Source organism: Lepus europaeus, chromosome 18 (assembly GCF_033115175.1).
Source record: "Lepus europaeus isolate LE1 chromosome 18, mLepTim1.pri, whole genome shotgun sequence".
Classification (NCBI taxonomy): domain Eukaryota; kingdom Metazoa; phylum Chordata; class Mammalia; order Lagomorpha; family Leporidae; genus Lepus; species Lepus europaeus.
The window spans coordinates 18310849-18333058 of record NC_084844.1 but is presented as its reverse complement, the minus strand read 5'-3'; the positions used below and the strand labels follow the sequence as shown (position 1 = coordinate 18333058).

The window sequence follows — 22210 nt, the reverse complement described above, 5'->3', positions numbered from 1 at the left end:
CAAAGCAGAATCTCACAGAAGATTCTTCCGTGTAAGGTTGGCAACGCTGGCTAGAGCCTTTCCACTGAGCTGGCAGGGTGACCTCCTCCAGGGAGCAGGCCAAGGGTATGGGAAAAGGGACTGGATCAATGACATCTGCTTCCATGATTGTCCCCGGTGCTCAGTCTCAGAATGCAGGAAAGATCTGGCCCCTGGTGAGGGTCAGCCCCAGCCAGGGGCTCCGCTGCCACCCGTGAGATCTGAGCCCTCTCCAGAGCTGGCAGGGTCCCTCCGCTCTCCCTCCCTTCTCAATCGTTCCGCCAATTCCCAAAGGGAACTGCACGGGGGATGGGCTTCCCAGATCCTCGTTCTCCTGCTCCCCAGGACGTCACTGCCTGCTTTTGAAGGAGACGGTTAACTGGACCACCGTGTCTGTCTGCCACTGTCCTTGGGTTCCAATCGTGAGGAATGATCTGGATTCAGCTTTCCATCAGAGACCAAACATCCTTGTACATTTGGAACATGAAAGGTATTTAAAATATTTATATATATAATATATATATATACTTTTATTATTCACCCGTTAACTCCATAATATGCCAATCACGAGCTACTTTTCAGCAGTTACATTCCCTTAATCACGGCTGCACGAGGATGTGAGTAACTGGAAAACAGGGAGACCAGAGACACAGCCAAGATGACATCACGCAGCCTACACCATGGCAACACAATTGTCAAGTTCGCTGGCGGTTTGGTAAAGCCGGTTCAGTTCTGTTCCCTTAGCCAGGGATTCTCACGTTTGTGAAAACTGGACCAACAAGTGGTGGGGTTCCATTTCCTGGTTTGACTTCTCAGTGGCTTTATCCAGAATCTCACTGGCGCCTGGTTACTGTAGCACCAGCCCAACCTAGGAGAGCCAACAGGGAGAGGCAGGGCTGAGTGGATGGTGGCCCAAAGAACCTCCCACTTCCCAGTCTGGTCCTGAAGTTCCGGCTGAGCCCACAGAACACCAGCCAGGCCGTGAACAGACTCACACAGAGCCTAGGCCTCTCACTCAACCGCCGTGCCATGGTGTCCCTGTGTCAGATCCTTCAAACCAGGTAGTGTCCTGCAAATGCTGACCGGACCCAGGCTGGGGCTGCCCTGTGCAGCTGGGGGAGGAAGGGTCACACGGGGACGAGCGTGGCAGCCCAAGAGAAGAAACACAGACCTAACCTCCTGGCTAACCAAGGGCACCGCAACGTCCATGGTCTCCTCCATTCCAGCAGAGGCGGCTCAGCTGGTGCGAAGAGAACCTAGAGACCACTGGAGCCTGCCTCCTCTGCCATCATCACACCACTTGCTAAGAGGGGACACTGATACGCAGGATGCATAAGGAGCACGTTTTCCTAGGGCTCAAACACCAGGCGACAGGAACCCAGACTGCTGCTGTATCCCAGGCCCCACCTGCGTACAGCACCTACCTTCTCCGCCCCCATGCTGGGGCACTTCCAATTGTACAGGTAATACTGTAGGTTGCCGTCCCCTATGCCAAACTTGAGCTTCTCCAGGAAGGTTTTATTCTCCATGAGATCCAGTGCATTGAACACATCAAACCCTTTCTGCACAGCAGTGGGAAGCAACAAGAACAGGTGAGGACAGGTGACGGCTGCCTCACCTTCCTGGCCCCTTCGCTATCCTGCATCGTGAAACCGCCCCGGGTGGCCACAAGGGCCATGTTCCTTCAGAGGCTACAGCTGCTCTGTCAGAGCCAAACACGGGACAGGCCCTGGGGGCGCACATGTGACCAGCACAGATCTGCCCTGTGGATGCACTCCTCACTGCCGGGGTCCAGAGCGCCCACAGGGCGGGGATGACGTCAGAACCCCAGGGTAAGGGGCCCACACCCTCATCTCCCCCCCACGCAGAGCCCTCAGCCTGCTCCCATGGGGTGCGCCCAGAGCAGGCCTGGCCAGTGGGGCACCTTAGTGGCGCCTGCCCAGAGAATGACACCCACTGGGCTGAGCTGGAGGAGCGCGAGGCCTTCACTGTCTGGACACGCCTCGCTTCCTGCCCACGTCGGATTCCGGCTAAAAACTGCAGGGCCCTTATCCAGACAGGGCAGGAGGGTGGGGGCAGCGACCTGTGGTGGGCTGTGTTCACAGCCACCCCCTACCCCGCAATCTCTCCAGAGCCCTGGGCGCCCCCGGCCCGTGCCTCACCATTTTGGCGAGAACAAGGGCGTCACTCATGAGGTCTAGCAGAGGGGTCTGGGTGTGAACGTTGTAGAAAGAATAAGCAGCTTTGAGACTCTTGTGGGTTGGATGGTTCATGATGGTGGAGGGCAGCGTGTAAAAGCTCAGGAAGTCCGTCACCTCACCATTCGCGCTCTGAAGGGAAGACCAGAGGAAAAGGCAGGGTCACGCGCGCAGCGTGGCACTGCAGCCCGGGAACAAAACCGCTCCTGTTACCGCCCCTCCAGCCGAATGGGTGGAAACTGAAACGGGATACGTAGGGGCGGGAAGCGCTCTGGCTAAGGCTGAGGGCACTCGAGGACAGCCAGGCTGGGCTGCGGGCTTCCACTGCCTGGGCCTCACCAGGGCCTCTCCCCGCAGCTCGTGTCTGCGCAGACAGTGCCGCTGGTGTCTGCCAGCCCTGGATTACGCTGGGGCCCGAAGGCAGGCGGGGAAGCGAAGTGAAGGCTTACCTGACTCTAAGGGGCTCGGTGCTCTCTGTTCTGCGTGGTCACAGAGCCAGGCCCAGAGGGCATCTTTTCGGCAAACACGAGCTGTGACTCCCCGAGTTTAGAGAGGAGCAAACCTGGCAGGCCAAGGAAGTGCGGAGCCAACGGAGCTGCTCCGGGAGGCGCTGCTCTGCGACTGCGCGGGCAGCCCGGAACGCCCCGCCCTACTCACCTCCACCACGAAGGTGTCGATGATGTTCTCCTGGGGGTAGAACCAGTGCTCCACTTCCTCCCGGCTCATGACTGGCGTGAGGTGGAACTGCTTCAAGTACCGGGTGAGGAGCTGGTGCACTACGGGAATGTCCTTCTTCTCCATTGGTCGCAGACCAGCTGTCTTGGGGGTCTGGAAGGAAGACAGTAGTCAGCATCCTCCAGGGCCAGGAGAAGCCGCTGTCCACGCCGTCGTCCTCAGCCAGTCCTCACTCCCTGCGCAGACCCACCCCGGCCCACATCCTGCCCCTCAGCAGGCTCTGGTCTTGGCTGGCCGGCTGGGCTGGCATCCAGGTCAGCTGTTGCATCACTCCCATCCAGGCTGTCTTCCTGAGAAAACACTTCCCATCCTGCCACGCCCTTGTTCCAAACTCCCCGCAGCAGCCAGAGCAGGGTCTCTGCCCTCCGGGCTGGCAGGCCATACCAGCTGGAGCTTGGGTATAGCCCTGTGGCTCTCTAAGAGGGCATTTCTGCCCCCCAGGGGACATCTGACAACACCAGAGACATTCTGGTTGTCACAACTAGGGTGGGAGTGCTACTAGCTTTCGGTGAGCAGGAGCCAAGAAAGCTACTAAACAGCCGGCCAGGCATGGGACGGTCCTCACGACCAAGTTCCCTGGCCCACAACGACAACAGGGCCACGACTGGGGACCTCGGGCCTTCCCACCACAGCACAGGAAGCCTCCCGGGTCGCTCTGCGTCCGCGCGGCCTCCTCACGCCGAACCGTGGCTCTCTCTGCTCCAGACACCCCTCATCTCTCAGACAGCACCGTGCCAGCAGCGCCCCTGGCAGGACACTGGTGTCAGCTGAGTTCAGAGAAGCACCCAAGCCCCAAGACTGCATCTAAGCCAGCCTCCAGGCCACAGATGCTTTCTCGTAGAGAAATGCTACAGTGGAAGGAAACCACGTGATCCCCGGGAGCAAACACTGCAGCCCAGGCTCGGGCTCACAGAGTGGGGGCTGGCAGCATGGAGAACAGGGCGGGGTCACCGATTCTATGGCTCAGTCACCACCTGACAGCCGCTCCCCGACCTCCGCTCTCATTCCTTGTGCACCGTCAGGAACACGGCCTCACGCTGCACGGCAGCTCCCACGCTGCCACCTGAAGTCCTGGGCTGAAAACCGCAGCCATGCTGGGCCCCTCACCCCAGTGTGGGGAGACCCTGACAGTCTTTTTTTTAATTTTATTTTTTAAAGACTTATTTATTTGAAAGGCAGAGTTACAGAGAGGTAAAGGCAGAGAGAGCAAGAGAGATCTTCCATCCACTGCTTCGCTCCTTAGATGGCCGCAACAGCCAGAGCTGAATTTTTTTCTTAGAAAGATTTATTTTATTTATTTGAAAGACAGAGTTAACAGAGAGAAGTAGAGACAGAGAGAGATCTTCCATCTATTGGTTCACTCCCTATATGGCTGCAATGGCCAGAGCTGCGCAAGTCCGAAGCTAGGAGCTTCTTCCAGGTCTCCCATGCGGGTACAGGGGCCCAAGGACTTGGGCCATCTTCTACTGCTTTCCCAGGCCATAGCAGAGAGCTGGATCAGAAGAGGAGCAGCCGGGACTAGAACCGGCGCCCATGTGGGATGCCAGCGCTTCAGGCCAGGGCGTTAACCCACTGCACCACAGCGCCGGCCCCATCTCTGGCAGTCTTAAGAACACACTCTGCCCTTCCGCCTAGGACACAGATAAATCTATCTCAATAACCGGAGGCAGAAGACATACCCGCTTCCCCAGAATCTGCTCTGGGCCGCGTCTGACCACACTGCGGCCGGCTCTCTAGTGCTACAGGGGCCAGCACCGTGCAGGGCAGGCTGCCACCTGGGACACCCACATTTCTCACTAGAGCGCTGTTAGTCTCGGCTGCTTGGCTGCTCATTCAGCCTCCTACTTAATGCTCCTGGGAAGACAGCACAAGATGGCCCACATCTGAGTCCCAGGAGACCCGGATGGAGTTCCTGCCTCCTGACTTCAGACTGGCCCAGCCTTGTCTGTGATGGCCATTCGGGGAGTGAACCAGCAGAAAAATCTTTCTCTCTCCCTCTCTGTCACCCTACTTTTCAAATAAATAAAGAAGAAGGAGATGGGATACTACTGATTGCAGTCCAGCGGCGGATGAGCCTGACTCCAGGCCGGCGAATCACGCCTGGTGCTGGTGAAGCCGGGCGGGCGGCCCTCTGACCAGCGAGCACTCAGCCCCTGTGGCACACTGCTCAGCACACCGCTGACTGCAGTGCCCAGGAGACAGCAGGGACTTAAGCAGCTCTACCTGGAGACCCGGGGAGCTTTGTTTCTTTGGGAAACCGGGCGAACGGACACGAGGAACAGAACAGCGCCGCACTCTGGAGTGTGCAGTCCTCCAGCACCACGCCTGGCTGGGGCCTCCCGCAAGCCCAGGCCGTCCTTGCCCTGCCGGGCAGAGGACCGTGGACACTCGCCCTCCAGCTCACCCACAGGGCTCTGGCACATGGTGCGAGGCAGCTAAGGGGTAACTGGACTCATCTATTTGTGCTTCATTTTGGCTACAATTACAGAGTGTGTGTTCGCCCATCTCCTAGCCTATCAACAGACGACCAAGAAGCCAGCTCAGGAGGTCGAGAAAGTCAAACTGAAACAAAGCCCAGGCTGCAGACAACAGACAGAGCAGGACTCTGGGAACTGTGCCTGGTTCACTTTCCTGGTGACACGGCCTGTACGCTCCTGCTGCCCCACACTGTCCCTCCCTTCTGGCTGAGCACCAGGTCTCCCAGCCCCTCCCTGGCCCTGGGCGGCGCCCCCAGAGCCCCACTGGCCTCAGGCAGTCGGTAGAGCTTCATGGTGCGCTGCATGGTCATGTTCCTGCTCAGGTGGGAGAACTTCACTTCGATCAGCTTTCGGGGGTTTAGGGACCGATGCCAGTACCTGTGGGGACACGGAGGATTGGGACCAGTCCCATTCAGAAGACAGAGTGCTCCACGTGGCCAGCAGGTGGCGTGAGAGACACGTCAGGCCCCACTCTGCCAGAACTGGTCTGGCGCTACAGCCTTCCCCCAGTGAGGGCGGGGCTGCCCCAGTTCCTCCTGATTCTCAAGGTCAAAGGCCACCCCTCCTCCCATACAGTGGCTGCCTGGGGAGAGTGCTTCTCCTTCCTGGAGCTACCCAGAAACTGCGGCCTGTGCCCGCCTCCCTGCCCCTCCTCTCATTCCCGGTGGTTTTAGTTAAAGGTGCCCGGCAAAGGCTGTGTTTGCATCACACAGGTGTCTGTCAAGCTCTTGACCAAAGCGGAGCCAGCCATTTAGAACTGCAGGACACTTCCCACAAAACCCAGCACAGAAACAAAGCCCCTGGCAGATTAACCCCGGACCCTGACATCCCTACATGGCAGCAGGCAGCACGGGCCGGGGATGGCTAATCCTTGCTCCCGCCTGGCTCCTGCAGGTGCCCTACCACCCACCCACCTCACGTAGGGGCTCCTGGCGTGTCCTGAGCTGGGCACAGCGTTCTGGCTCCCAGTGACATCAACCCCTCAACTCGAGTGGGGCACCAGGCTTTTCAGGACCTCACGAGAAGAGGATTTTACCTGCAGGTGCCAACAGGCTTTGGTAACACCACCCCAGCAGTGTAAACAGCTTGGAAAATGCCCTCCAGGTGAACCCGCCGAGTTATCTCGCGGATCAGAACAGGTGCCACTCTCTTGGAGCGCAGCTTCTTGTGGACACACAGGAAATTGATCTCCACCATCTTCTTCTCTCTGGAGAGAGAAGAAAAGTCCAGGCAACAAGGCTGTTAACAGGGAAGGAAACAGTGACCTTTCAAGGAGGTGGGTCACAGCTGCAGGGAGGGGCTCCTGCACAGCTCACTGGGCTCCCTCCCGCTACCCCACAGCCTCCACCAAATAAGAGGCCGGCCTCATCTCATTGCAGACTGTTCTCCCCAAGGGAGGTGGGACTCGGGCAAATGCCGCTTTGTGAGAGCACCGGCAGCAGCTCCCTGATGAATTCCCAAGAGTGGGCCAGAGCCCCACTGCAGCACGTGGGAAGCAGCACAGGGAACCTCCCGGAGGTTCCGGAGTAAGCAAGGGTACTCCAAGACTTCAACGGTTCTGATTCCTACAAGAACCCATAGCCTAGACACTTCCAGGGAAAAGGAAGAGTGGAGGCCAAAGGCCCCGGCACCTCTGAATCTGGGCCGCACTGGCTCCTGCTCACTCCTGAGGCATGATGGGAGCAGGGAGTGAGCCCTCAGAGTGAGCACAGTTGGCACCCCCTCCAGCCCAGGTCACAGAAGGGGAACTAGCCACAACTCAGACACGTGGTCCCAAGGATGAATTCTATTCCCAGGCTCTGGATGCTGTCTCTCTGTGGGACCTTCCTACTTCCCTTCATGGGGGGGGGGGGGGGGAGCCTTTTTCCTCCTCCCTCCAGACCAAGCAGGATGGTGATGATGCAGGGAGCACGGTGGGTGCGGTGCTCACGTGTCATAGATGTGGATGTTGGCTGGGATGGCGCTAATGAAACCAACCAGTTTCCGACTTGAGACCACTCGAACCCCACAGTGCCACTGGGGGAGCCAGCCAGGTGGCCGGAGAGCCCTGGAAAAGAGACAGGGGCTGGGGGCTGTGCCAGAGCTTGTCGTCCGAGCTCCACCACCAAACTTCACTCTAAGCTGGGGCCTCCACATGCCTAGCAGGTAACAGCTGGATTTTCTTTAGGGCCAAGCCCTCTTGGACACAAATGGAATCACGACATAGCCATTTCTCATTGCTCAGCCCGCTCGGCCCACACAGCTGCCCAATCTGAGGCTCTCATACAGAGGGTTTCACGCTGGATTCAGCTTCTTCATGCTCATTCTGACATCTTGAACCAGAGGATGGGTCTCTTTGGCTCAGGGCCACCTGCGGTGACCCTGGAGCTCTGACCTCCACCAGCCTTGCAGGCACCACTGTCCTCTTCTGCTTGCCCAACCACTTCATGCAGCCCCTCTCCGTTTCAGCTTCGTGGTTCTACCTTCCTAGATTAGATGCTGCCTAGGCAGGTGGATGGCTCAAGCAGACAGAGCCATTTTCATGCAACGGAGCATGCTCAGGAACTGGATAGAAAGGACCCTTCTTTTAAATCTTGGTAGGCCTCCTCCCCACTCCTTCTCTGCTTGAATACCCACCCTATCATGGGTGATTCCTTCCTTAAAGTCCCCCTCACCCAGTCAGTTCGCCCTAAATAGGGTTTCAGGGGCAGGCATCTGGCTCAGCAACACCTCCTACTGCAGTGCCTGGGTTTGAGTCCCAGCTCCGCTCCCAACTCCAGCTTCTTGCTAACATGCACCCTGGTAGGCAGCAGCTGATGGCGCAAGCAGGTGGACCTCTGCCAGGCACGTGGGAGACCTGGATTCAGTTTCTGCTTCCTGGCTTCAATCTGGCCTAGCCCTGGCCGTCGTGGGCCTTTGGAGAGTGAACTAGCAGATGGGGGCTCTCTGCCTCTCAAAAAACAAACAACAACAACAAAAAAAAACACTAAGAAAAAAAATGTTTCCATCTTAAATTCCACTGAAGGCAAGTCTCCTTCAGATGCATCTGCCTGCCACTCAAAGGGAGCTTCCCGGCTGCGTGAAAGCCCTGCCTTGCCCTTGGGCGCTAAGAAAGCCCTGACAACTCACCACAGAAGGAACTCCGGAGAATAGTCGAATCGGAACATGTTGTCATCATCTTCCACATAGTTCTCATTCAGGAGGGTGTACAGTTCCTTCAGCTGCAGAGAAGCAGGGAGCTCACGTGGGCAGAGCACCAGCACGTTTCATCTCACACACCCGTCTTACCCTAGGCATGGCAGGACTCGCTTGGAACAAGCACCTGAGTTCTAACGGGAACCCAGCATGGGGCAGAGTGGCCGACGAAAGTCCCCTAACTAAGCAAGCACTCCTCATTCCAGCGTAACACCAGCAGACAGCCGCTGGGCTCGGCTTCCGTGGAAGTGCTCGAAGACAGGACTCTCGGGGATGGTCGGGAATTAACCACGAGCGCGGTCACTGCCGTCTCCCACCACAGCTGCCTGGCAGCCTCCAGCCCAGAGGCTTTCTGGACTCGTCCGCCTTCCTAACTGACTCCATCTGCTGGCCCAAGTTTGCTATTACACCCTTCTGTTCACATTCTCATCCTTCCTTACAGGGGAACAGATTACTGAGGTCAAAAGAGGAGGCTCCGAATGGCTGGAGTAAAGAGGAGAGAGACCCTCGGACAGCCCCAGCCCAACAATCAGGACCGACCAGAGATTAAGGCGAGGGAATAAATGAATGAACAGCCACAAGATGAATGAGAAACAGGTATCCGATTTGGGGAGTCACAGGGGTTAACTCAAGCTGTCAGGAAAGCCCAGTGCTGTATGTGGTGTCCTGGTGCCCTCGAGAGGGGGCTGGAGGAAGGCCTGAGGAGACCCATCTCAATGACTGCAGGACCTGCTGCGACAGTGGGACCCGATGCACACGCAGGCTGTCCTGGGCCTACTCACCACACCGCGGTCCCCTAGGTCCAAGGCATCCCAGGTGAAGCCCTGGGGCAGGGTGTAGGGCTCCTGGCGGATGTTGTCTTTGTCAGGTTCCACAGGGCCGTGGGTGTTGACTACTTCACCTAGAAGGAGAACACAGCCCTGAGCCTCACCCTCTGCCTCCTGGGGGAGGGAACAGGCTCAGCTCAAAAACTGACCACAGGCCTCCTGCCCCAAGGAGCCCCCCCCCCCCCATCTGAAGAACATCCTGTGCTTGGCAACTGCAAGCCATCTCTCTGGTTACCCTTGGCCCCGGACCGAGGGCCAAGTCATGGCAAAACCTCAGAACAATCATCGGGACCCAAGGTGGCTCGTTCTTTGGAAATCCTTTTAAATCTCCCCGGGGTTACTGAATGACAAACATTTATCTTTACTAACTCGGCTCCCTGCCTCCCGGTCAGGGTAAAGAGCAGGCCCGTGGGTCTGGACGGGTTTATAAGGAACTGCAACAAGGCTGCTTTTGTGTCAACACTGACAACAATGAACTGGGCCCATTCCTGGACCAGACGATGGCTTCCAGGCGCCAGGCTCAACCCTGGCCTGCCAGCCTTGGCTTTCGGCCACGTGGACCAGTTAACTGGGCCGCCAACTCCAGCCCTCACTGTTCAGTCCTGCAAGTGCCTTTAGGCTGAATCACCCAGCCGACGCGGTGCTGTCGGGAAGTTACCCTCCGACACAACATCCCCACCCTGAGCAGCAGCGCCTCCCTCTGTGGTGGTGTGGGGTGTACTGGGGACTGCTCAGAAAGATACAACCTCACTTTACCCTAAGCTGACCTAGACTCACTATAAACTCGGACAAATTCACTTAGTTCTGTCCCGTGGATTTACTTAGTTTCTACAATTCAGTCATTCACATTCATACTCAGGAGAATGCAATGCGCAGTGCATTTGGAAACTGAGTCTTTGTTCAAAAGGGCCCCACTCCGCACAGTGCTCTTAGGATAGCGCTCTGTATACCCTTGGTACTTAATTCATGCTTTTAGTGACTTCCAGACCCCTGACCCAAATATTTCATTCTAATGTGTACAGGCAGCTCCAGACCCGCAGGACAGATCTGTGGGGCAAGCGTGGTGGAGACGGCCACGTCAGGCTACAGCTGAAGACTGACCAGCCACCCCCCTCCTTGCTCGACACCAGCTGTGTGGCCCCTGCACCAAACACTAGGGAGCAGACCCCAGCCTACCAGACACACACCACCTTCTAGGGAGAGTCAACGAGGGAGTCATTCCCCGTGCGCTAAAGGCCAAACACCGGGAGCGGGGGGGGCAACCTGGGGGACCATGGGCAGGGAAGCAACCTGCTACCAGGACTTCCTGGCTGTGTTTTCCATCCCTAGGTAAGAAACTGACCATTTGGCTTATATGATAAAGTACCTCTTGTGAATTATTTTAACTCAATTTGCTTCCAATTCACTGTTTCGTATATTAAAAATGTTTTAAGTCTACAAGACTGTGAGCCAGAGACCCATGGAGAGCACCAGACTTCTGCTCCTTGTCTGTCATCGTTTCCCGCCTTGCACTGAATTTGCACCTTTTCCAAAATGCACTGCAGAACCTTTGTCTCCCCCATGACCTCTGTAGCCAGGAACACTGAGGGTCTTCCCTGTTGTGTCACAGTAACATCAAGGCCAACTCTTTTCACTGAGGCTGGTTCCTCGTCTCACATGCCCCAGCATGTGCACTCAGTCACTCCTTCGTCAAGTGTTCACTGGATCCTAGGATGTGCAAGCCCTGCGGCCACAGCCGTAAGTAAAACAGACACAGACCCTCACCTTCCCAGACGTCGAGAGAACCGCAGGGCTGCACAAAGGGCACAGCAAGGACACAGCCAGTCAGCTCCAGGCCACGATGGAGCAGCAAACAAATGAGGAGGACATTGGGAATTTGTTTTCAAAGAGCCTGGAATCTTAAAAGAAAACCCCCGGGGGCCAGAATAGCAGGTAAAGCCTCCACCTGAAAGGCAGTGAGAGACAGAGAGTTTCCAGCCACTGGTTCATTTTCCAAATGTCTACAATAGACAGGGCTGGGATAGGATGAAGACAGGACCAGGAACTCCATCTGGGTCTCCCATACAAACGGCAGGGACCCAACAACTGGAGCCATCACCTGTTGCAGGGTGTACCTTAGCAGGACACTGAAACTGGCAGTGAAGCCAAGACTCCAACCTAGGCACACGTAGCTGGGATGTGGGCATCCCAAGCAGTGCCAAATCTACCCCTGACCGTTCCCTTTATGGTCGTTGTTAATGATTGATTGATTGATTTGAAAGGCAGAGTGACAGAGGGGAGAGACAGAGACAAAGAGATCTACCATCTACTTGTTCACACCTGAAATGGCCCCAATGGGCAGGGCTGGTCCAGGCCAAAGTAAGGAGCTCAGAGCTCCATCTGGGTCTTATATAGGTGGAAAGGCCCAGGAAACTGAGCCATCCTTTGCTGCTTTAATAGGCACAGTAGCAGGTAAGTGGATCAGATGCAGAATAGCCAGGACACAAATTGATGCTCTGGGTAGAATGTTGGCATGGCATCCCATATGGGTGCTGGTTCGAGTCCCAACTGCTCCACTTCCAATCCAGCTCCCTGCTAACGCACCTGGGAAAGAAGCAGAAGATGGCCCAAGTCCCTGGGCCCCTGCACCCATGTGAGAGACCTGGAAGAAGCTGCTGGCTCCTGGCATAGGCCTGGCACAGCCCTAGCCATTGTGGCCATTTGAGGGGGGTGAACCAGAGGATGGAAGATATCCCTGTCTCTCCTCTCTAACTTTTTCAAATAAATAAATAAATCTTTAAAACAACAACAAAAAACAAACAAACAGAAGGAGGGTGAGAGGGATGGGGGAAGGAGGGAGGAAGAGAATACCCTAATGCTCTTAGAATTGTATCTACAAATCACACAGAATCTGTTAAAAACTAGTAAAAAATAATAAGAATGGAGGCCAACATTGTGGTGTACTAGGTAAAGCCACTGCCTGTGATGCCAGCATCCCATATGCGTGCCAGTGGCTCCACTTCCAATTCAGTTCTCTGCTAATGGTCTGGGAAAGCAGCAGAAGATGACCCAAGTGTTTGGGCCACTGCACCCCCATGGGAGACCTGAATGAAACGCCTGGCCCTGGCTGTTGCAGCCATCTGCGGAATGAACTAGAAGATGGAAGACCTTTCTCAGTCTTTCCCTCTCTCTTTGTAACTATGGCTTTCAAAATAAATAAATACATACATCTTTTTTTTTTTTTAATTCTAAAAATAAAAAGAAGAATGGGGTGGCGGGACTGTGGCCCAGCATCCCATGTGGGTGCTGATTTGTGCTCCAGCTCCCTGCTGATGTCCCTGGGAGAGCAGCAGAAAACAGTCCAAGTGCTTGGGCCCCTGCACCCATGTGGGAGACCTGGATGAAGCTCCTGGCTTCTGGCTTCAGCCTGGTGCAGCTTTGGCTGTTGCAGCCATTTTGGGAGTGAACCAGCAGATGCAAGATCTCTCTCTTTCACTCTCTCTGCCACTGCCCTTCAAATACATAAATAAACAAATCTTTTTTTTTTTTTTAATGATATGATTTGAAAAGGGGAATGAGAATTTACTTAGGGGAACACACAGTTATAAAGACAAGCACTTCTATGGCCCAAGTCCTTGGGCCCTGCACCTGTGTGGGAGACCTGGAAGAAGCTCCTGGCTCCTGGCTTCACATCGGCACAGCTCTATCTAGCCTTTGCGGCCACCTGGGGAATGAACCAGTGGATGGAAGACCTTTCTCTCTCTTTCGCTCTCTCTCTCTGCCTCTCTGTAACTCTGCCTAAAATAAATAAATAAATCTTTAAAAAAAAGACACTTCAAATAAATAAATAAATCTTAAAAAAAAGAAAAAAGACAAACACTTCTATTTAGAAGACCCTTTAACAGGTGAACTTACAGAAGATTTTAAACTTGTGAAAGAATCTGAAAGGGCCAGCATTACGGCAGAGCAGGCTAAGCCATCGGGTGCCAGTGGAGTCCCAGCTGCTCTTTCAATCAATTCCGTTAATGCACCTGGGAAAGCAGCAGATGCTGGTCCAAGCACTTGGACCCCTGCCACCACATGGTAGACCAGAGGCAGTTCCAGGCTCCTCACTTTGACTGTGGCTGGCCTCATTTGTGGAGTGAGCTGGTAGATGGAAAAACTCTCTCTCCTCTCCCTGCCATGCTGTCTTTCAAATCAATCAATTAATCTTGGGGGAAAAATACCTTTTTCTTTAGTGGAACACAATGTAAACAAAACTCTCCCAAGAAGGCAGTGTGTAAACACAGGATACTTGACATGTGTGAGTTTACAATCATCACTGCCCTGCCCCGCTCCCCACAGAAGTGGCAAAAAACTCAGCTAAGGGGCTGGGACTGCGGTGAGCAGCTGCTGCTTTTGACCCTGGAACCCCATCCTGTCCCAGTGCCGGTCTGGGTCCTGGTGCTCTGCTCAGACCAGCTCCCTGCTAATGCACCAGGGAAGGCAATGGAAGATGGCCCAAGTGCTTGGGCCCCTGCACCCATGTGAGAGACCAGGATGGAGTTCCTGGCTCCTGCCTTCTGCCTGGCCTAGACTTGGCTGTTGTGGCCATTTGGGGAATGAACCAGCAGATGGAAGATCTCTGTCTCTGTCTCTCTCTGCCTCTGCCTCTCTGTCACTCTGCTTTTCAAATATGTAAATGAACCTTTAAAAAGATTACAGCAAGCTGCAGATAGAGGCCAGCATTGTGGTGCAGTGGGTTAAAGCTTTCCATATGGGTGACGGTTTGAGTCTCTCTCTCCTCTAACTCTGCCTCTCAAATAAATAAAATAAATCTTTAAAAAAAAAAAGAAAAAAGGCTGCAGATAACACTATTTTAAGGACAGTCAGAGTGGAACTAGGGAGCGACCTCAAGCATGCAACTAACTCATCCCTGGTTAGGTGGGACTTCCTGCAGAGACGGGTCCGAGGGTCGAAGCGACCACTCTTCAGAGCCCACATCCAGAAGCGAGCGAGTCTTGCTTCACCTTCCTCAGGGTGCCAGGCCCCCTGAGCAGCTGTGTGGCTCCCTGGCAAGGTTTCTGAGAACCGAGGCCTTTCTACACGTACAGGTGAAGAAAGAGGCAAATGGCAAAGCGCTCCCGCACCACGGAGGGGCAGTTCCCCGCTTCACCACATCCGCTGTCTCTGAACACTGCAGCCAGGCTACTCGTGTGCAAATTCCTAATGAAAAACAAAATCAAAACTCCAAAACCCACGTGAAAACTGGCAAGCTGTGCGGCAGCCACCACGAAATGCCTCTGTGGGATTTCACTCCCAGGCGGCGAGGTCACTGGGACCTCACCCTGGAACCTGCAATACTCCGACCCAGTGCCTGGCTGGAGGGCACTGCCTGTCCAGTAGGCATGCACTGGCTGAGACACGGGCCAGAGGCCAGGAGTCTGCCCCTTCCAGAACCAAGCATCTGCCCAGTGGAGAAAGTCTCCCTATAAACCTAAGCAGGACAGACATCTCCACTCAGCAGGGCCAATTCACTGTTTTTCTTTGCAGATTTACACTGGATGAAGAATCATTATTTGTTCTTAATGTGCACTGCTGTGACATGGTAAGGCCTCTGAACAGAAGTCTTTTCTACACTGTATTTTAAAGACTACCATCTAAATATAGCCACGAGGCACCCTGGGACGCACGTTCTTTCTCTCACGCTGAGTCTGGAATTCCCATGGCGACAGCACTCCGGCGTGTTCTCGCCCTCACCTGGGGAAGAAAGCACATACGCACCCAGCTTGGGGACAGGCTGTGTATCCCAGAACTGGTAGCTCCGTTTGCTAGCCTCCTCCATGGTTTTGGCAGGTCCCTGGCCCACTGAGAACAGCTCAATGGCCTTCTGTATTTCCTGGATCCTCTCAGCTGGCAAAGAGTTCATCTGGGCGAGACAGAGTTGGAGACAGAAAAGGCCCATTATGTGAGTAAGACAGGATTAATGATGAGTCCACGAGTTAAGAGGTACAACTCCAAGAAGGAGTGGGGTTCCTCATCCTAATCCCAGAGGCCGTATGTTAGACAACTGGACAAAGTGGCTGACCAGGAGCTATATGATGGGAGGGCCCCTGCCTGGAGGGTTTCTCCCCTTCCCCACTTCTTACAGTTCTATAGCAAAACTAACACATGCTCAGTGGAAAATTTCAAACAATGCAGAAATGTAAAAAACATATAGAAAATAAGAACCTAACAATCAATCCCATCCCTCAAATACAATCCTGGTCATCAACAGTCTTCACCTGGGGGATTAAAAAGAGGCAAATATAATTCCAAGCTTTTTTCCATGCAAGTTCCAAACACACTCACTTTTCAAAAACTAAAACTGGATTGTGTATTATTCTACAAATTGCTCTGTAAACACTATGTCTTAGCAATCTTTCTAAGTGAAGACACAGAGAACTACCATGATTGTAATTTAGATAAACAGAACACATTTCCTGTAGTTCATATACAGTTTTAAGAGCATAATGATGCTTCCCCCACCCCCTCCCTCAGACCCATCCACCTAGCAACAGAGTTCATGGGATGTGTGGAGCACAGTATCTTTAGCCGGCCTCCGACTGACAGGCATTTGGTGGTTTCATTCTTCAGTTTTACAAGCAGCACATTTTCTTGTCCATCTATTTTTACTCACTAGGCTATACATTTCTGCAAGACAAAGCTTAAGAGGCTTGATGGGTCAAAAGGCAGGTACATTTGAAAGTATGTAGCATCAACTTGACCTCTAAAAAGAGACCATCAGGGCCTGGTGTCGAGCCAGGGCAAGTAAAGCCGCCAACTGAGACTCCCGCATCCCATTTTGGAGCACCGTTTCAAGCCAGCTGCTCCACCTCCAATCCAGCTTCCTACTGATGCACGTCAGGTGCAGCAGATGCTGGCTCGAGTACTTGGCTCCTGCTACCCACAAGGAAGACCTGAATGGAGTTCCTGGCTCCTGGCTTTGGCCTAGCATAGTCCCCGATACTGCTGGCATTCTGGGAGTGGATCAGGGGATGGAAGCACTCTCTCTCTCTCTCTCTCTCCCTTTCAAATAAATAAAAACAAAAATAAATAAACTATATAAAAAAAGGAAGTATCAATAACCCATGGAGCACCTGTTTCTCCAGACCTTCATCACTAGATTGACAAAACCTTAATCACTGCCAATCTAGGGGGAAAAAAAAATTATTGCTTTAATTTTCATTTCTTCCATTATGAATTTACCTGTTTTTTCATCCACTGATTAAATATTAATATTTTTCTTTATGAAATGGCTATTTGCTTAATTGTTGACTGACACATGTATTACAAATATTTTCCCAGTTTATTTCTCTTGTAAATTTTACAAATAAGGTTCAAATTCATCAACTTTTGTTTTATGGCTTTTGGATCTTATGTCAGGATTAAGATGATAAAAATACCCACATCTTCTTCTAATCAATTTTTTTTCATTTAGATTGAGAAGGAGAGGGAGACCATAAACCAACAGGTATACCGCTTATTTCTGGGAGTTAAGACTCCAAGTGACTTTAATTTTCTTCCTCTGACTTTTTTAAATAAATTCTCTGCAATAAACCTCTCACACGACCGGCGCCGTGGCTTAACAGGCTAATCCTCCGCCTTGCGGTGCCGGCACACTGGATTCTAGTCCCGGTTGGGGCGCCGGATTCTATCCCAGTTGCCCCTCTTCCAGGCCAGCTCTCTGCTATAGCCCGGGAAGGCAGTGGAGGATGGCCCAAGTCCCTGGGCCCTGCACCCCATGGGAGACCAGGAGAAGCACCTGGCTCCTGGCTTTGGATCAGCATGATGCGCCGGCCGCAGTGGCCATTGGAGGGTGAACCAACGGCAAAAAGGAAGACCTTTCTCTCTGTCTCTCTCTCACTATCCACTCTGTCAAAAAAAAAGAAAAAAAAAGAAAAAAATAAACCTCTCACAAAGAGGAACACAAAAGAGCTATGTGAATGGTGCTTTGCTAAAAATTTCTAATGTCAAAGTAAACTATTTCGCTACAGCTTTCAGCTCAAATCCTGTGATACCACTCAAACACCTGGCCTCAGATAAATAAACCAACCAAAATCCCTCCAGCCTGCACATGAGCTTGGACTACAGACGTCCGACCGAAGGACCAGGTAAGCCACCGCTCTCCCCTTTAACGTGGGAAGACGAATGTCTGGGGCTGATTTCAGTGACGTGCCCGCCAAGAGCCCAGCACACACTGTGGTCCGAAACCGTGGGCTGCTGTTGTTTCTTTTTAAATCTCCGCAGTGGGCTTGATATTGGAAATGTAAAAAATTACCTGAAGGCATGCTTCAGTTAGCCAGGAGATTCCAGGTGACCACAACATTTGAAGCATAAAGCAACGTGTGGGTATCCTGGGACAAGACCAGATTTCAGACTCACAGATGTGTTGTGAGCTGGCCTCCGAGGCCGACTCTGAAGACAATACTTGCGTGAAATAAAAGGTTTTCTTTTGTAAACCTGTTTTATTTAAGAAACAAAACCACCCTCACTCAGACCTCTGCATGTCATGCCGTGTGCCAGGCTTAGGTGGTAAAGCTCTAGGCCAGCGGTTCTCAGGGAGCAGAACTCAGCGACGGACAACGGGGTTCTCGCTGGTACGTACAGGTCTGCCTGATGAAGGAGGGGCCTTTTATTCTGTCAGCAGTGGGGACTGGACAGAGAGAAGGCCGAGAACCACTGCTCTAGGCGACAGGGGCTATCACACCGCCATCACTCCACAGCACCTGCCCAGCACCACATGCAGCAGCACCCGTGAGTTCTGATGGGCCCCACGCTCGGGAGCCAGGGTCTAACCTGCTGTCTCTCAAGGCACGGAGAGCAGTTTCATCACCTAGGTCTAGGGCAGCAGACAGCGCTGGGATCCAGCTCTTCCATCTTGAAGCAATACCAGTGGAGACTGTCAATCTAACTGTTCCTATACACTGAAAGTGACTCCGTCACAAGCAGACAGAGCCCCCTCGTTACCTTCACAGGCTGATCCTGGGTGGAATCCGTGTCACCGCCCTTTTCTTTCTTCTTCTTTTGTTTCTTTTTCTTCTTCTTGGCTCCAGTGTCATTGGCCGGACTCAAACCACTGTAAGACAGAGCAAACACCGATGCAGGGTTTTTGAAAGGATCTGTTCTGAACCATGCTGACAAAGGGCTTCTGTGCAGCCAGACCGTCTGTCATCAGGCCTGCTGGCTTCAGCAGCTGACTGGAGACTCCAGGTGCCAGAGGGGACATTTGGCAGACCCCAGCAAGCACAGCTCTCCACTCCCCTGTCCCACCCCCGTCGGCCTCCTAGGAGGAGCTGTGCGAGGAATCTATTATTTGTTTGAAAGGGCCTTCTGTTCTCACTTTCATTTTGAGTGTTTATTTCCTTTAGATTGCCAAACTGATGGCCCCAAAGGCAAATGACGATTGCTCGCGGGGCCAAGGGCAGTGGTAGTCGTGGCCGTCTTCTGGAATGCTGTCCTTCCTTCGCCCGCCCCACAGTGTACCTGGTTTTATGAGTTTTTCCAGAAGAATCTAAAGCACAAAGCAGCATGGGGAATGGAGAAGGGGATGAGGAAAGGGCTACGCTGCTGCTGCGATCTGTGTCCAAGTCTCAACCCTGAGAAATGCCCGAATCAGCCTCGCAGGACTGACGACAAGCACCAGCTGGCTCAGACTGGGTGTTCGCCACTGGCAAAACCCAGCACCAAGAACCTGTGGGGAAAACTCACAGCAGCAGAGGCAGGCCGCCTTCCATGGACATTCCATTAAGCATGTGTATGTGTCTGACCATGGTAAGGGGCTGTGTATGCTGCTTTCCCTCTACTCAATAAAGCCTGAACAGTCCCAGCCACATTAAAAAGTCAGAATTCAGAGGGGGGCATTGTGGCACAGTGTAGGTTAAACCACAGCACAGGATGCCTGCATCACACACCAGAGTGCTTTGTTTGAGTCCTGGCTACTCCATTTGTGGTCCCGCTCCCTGCTAATGTGCCTGGGAGGTAGCAGACAATGATTCAAGTACTTCAGTCCCTGCCACCCACGTGCGAGCCCCAGATGGAGTTCTGGGCTCCAGGCTTCAGTCGGGCCCACACCTGGCTGTTACTGCCATTTGGGGGAGTGAACCAGCACATGGAAGATCTCGAACACACTTCCTCTCTCTTTCTCTGTCACTCTTCCTTTCAAATAAATAAATAAATCTTAAAAAAAAAAAAAAAAAAAGTCAGGGCCAGCACTGCAGCTCACTTGGCTAATCCTCCGCCTGTGACCATCTGGGGAGTGAACCAGTGCTTGGAAGATCTGTCTGTCTCGCTCTCGCAATGTAACTCTCAAATTAAAAAAAAAAAAAAAAAAAAGGCCCAATAGGCTAATACTCCGCCTACAGCACCGGGACACTGGGTTCTAGTCCCGGTCAGGGTGCCGGATTCTGTCCCGGGTGCTCCTCTTCTAGGCCAGCTCTCTGCTGTGGCCCGGGAGTACAGTGGAGGATGGCCCAAGTACGTGGTCCCTGAACCCGTATGGGAGACCAGGAGGAAGCACCTAAATCCTGGTTCGGATTGGCACAGCGCCGGCCATAGCGGCCATTTGGGGGGTGAACCAATGGAAGGAAGACCTTTCTATCTTTCTCTCTCTAACTCCGCCTGTCAAAAAAAAAAAAAAAAAAAAAAAAGTCAAATTCATAGTCTAACCTGTGAGTACAGAAAATCCCAATTTGCAAGTTCACCTAAGCACAGACCATGACTTTAACTGTGTATTCTAGAAAAGTAATCTTCAAATAATTAAAACTATATAGGGGCCAGCACTGTGGCATGGTGGGTAAAGCTGCTCCAATTCTGATCCAGCTCTCTTCTATGGCCTGGGAAAGCAGTAGATGATGGCTCAAGTACTTGGGCCCCTGTGCCAGCGTGGAAGACCCAGAGGAAGCTCCTGGCTCCTGGCTTCAGATTGGCACAGCTCCGGCCATTGTGGCCAAGTGGGGAGTGAACCAGCAGATGAAGACCTCTCTCTCTTTTCTCTCTTTCTGTCTCTCCTTCTCTCTCTGTGTAACTTTTAAATAAATATATAAATCTTGAAAAAAACTGTATAAAAGACCATTTTCCATTAACATTATAGTAAATAACATTTATAATTCAGAAAGACTTCAGGACCTCACAATTCCTTATTACTACCATCATCCCAGAGTACATGGTGCTCTGTGTGGTGTGTGTGTGTGTGTGTGTACACGGGAAAATAACCAGTGGGCACGAGCTGCCGACTCCCTGTGCAGAACGTCTTCTGGTTTCTCTCCTCCTACTCCTTGCAGGACGCGCACATCTGGGCTTCATGACTTTACCAGAAGATTAAAGCTGCCTCCAGCCTTCAGCGCATCTCCCTGACTTCACAATCTTTCTGCACAGCAATACAGCTGTGGAACTTCGGTGTGTGAAAAGATTTCCCTGCGTCCCTCCCACGCTTGGAAACCTAAAGTGACAACTGCTGCTTCTTAAAAGATTTTTAGGAAAAAATGTTTTTAACCTTTATTATTTATTTGAAAGTCAGAATTACACACAGAGAAAGAAGGAGAGGCAGAGAGAGAGAGAAATCTTCCATCCACTGGTTCACTCCCCAACTGGCCACAATGGCCAGAGCCAGGCAGATCAGGAGCCAGGAGCTTCCTCCGGGTCTCCCATGCGGGTGCAGGGGCCCAAGGACTAGGGCCATCTTCTGCTTTCTCAGGCCACAGCAGAGAGCTGAATCAGAAGTAGAGCAGCCAGCACTCGAACCAGCACCCATATGGGATGCTGGCACTGCAGGTGGCAGCTTCACCTGCTATGCCATAGCACCGGCTCTTTTTTCTTTTTTCTTTTTTTTTGACAGGCAGAGTGGACAGTGAGAGAGAGAGACAGAGAGAAAGGTCTTCCTTTGCCGTTGGTTCACCCTCCAATGGCCACCACAGCCAGCGTGCTGCGGCTAGCGCACCGCGCTGATGCGAAGGCAGGAGCCAGGTACTTCTCCTGGTCTCCCATGTGGATGCAGGGCCTAAGGACTTGGGCCATCCTCCACTGCACTCCCGGGCCACAGCAGAGAGCTGGCCTGGAAGAGGGGCAACCGGGACAGAATCCAGCACCCCGACTGGGACTAGAACCCGGTGTGCCGGTGCCGTAGGCGGAGTATTAGCCTATTGGGCCTTTTTTTTTTTTTTTTTTTTTTTAATTTGAGAGTTACATTGCGAGAGCGAGACAGACAGATCTTCCAAGCACTGGTTCACTCCCCAGATGGTCACAATGACTGGGGCTGGGCTGAGCCAAAGCCAGAAGCCAGGAACTCCATCCGGCTCTCCCACATGGGTGACAGAGGCCTAAATATCTGAGCTACCTTCCACTGTCTTCATAGGCACATTAGCAGGGAGCTGGACTGGAAGCAGAGCAGCCAGGACTCAAACCTACATTCTGATATGGAATGTCAACATCGCAGGTCATAAGTTAACCCACCGTGACCCACTGTGCCACAACACTGACCCCAACATCTGCTTCTTAACTTGGAAAGGAGCAAGCTCAGCTTTTCCCTAGTTCCATCCCCTTCAGTTCCTATCCACGCCGCCACCCCTACCTCCCACTGTTCCCTTCTGGCCAGGCCTCTCAAAGGCCTGAAGTGTCCATTAGTCCAAGTTGAAGGTCATCAAGTCTGGATGCAAGTATAACTGCCAGGTAATATATTAAAAAAATGTAAAAGACATAACATGGAGGAAAGACCAATACCATTCAGAAGGGAATTAAGGTAATTCCTTAAAACTAGATGCTCAGGGGCAAGCACCATGGTTACAGC

At 52.9% G+C, this 22210-nt stretch overlaps 1 protein-coding gene across 1 annotated transcript in view; it reads right to left on the bottom strand.

Annotated features, from left to right (window-relative positions):
- Nucleotides 1-535: 535 nt before the first annotated feature.
- The window catches only part of NMT1 (N-myristoyltransferase 1), a 42966-nt gene continuing 21291 nt past the window's right edge, over nt 536-22210 (bottom strand). The window contains exons 2-12 of the mRNA XM_062216394.1: nt 18397-18505; nt 15172-15316; nt 9385-9503; nt 8537-8628; nt 7359-7475; nt 6465-6635; nt 5698-5806; nt 2874-3044; nt 2181-2348; nt 1443-1580; nt 536-886 (exon numbers count right to left, since the gene is read on the bottom strand). Of these exons, the coding sequence (XP_062072378.1) occupies nt 866-886; nt 1443-1580; nt 2181-2348; nt 2874-3044; nt 5698-5806; nt 6465-6635; nt 7359-7475; nt 8537-8628; nt 9385-9503; nt 15172-15316; nt 18397-18505 (1360 nt within the window). The 3' untranslated portion in view covers nt 536-865. The remainder of the gene's footprint in view (nt 887-1442; nt 1581-2180; nt 2349-2873; nt 3045-5697; nt 5807-6464; nt 6636-7358; nt 7476-8536; nt 8629-9384; nt 9504-15171; nt 15317-18396; nt 18506-22210) is intronic.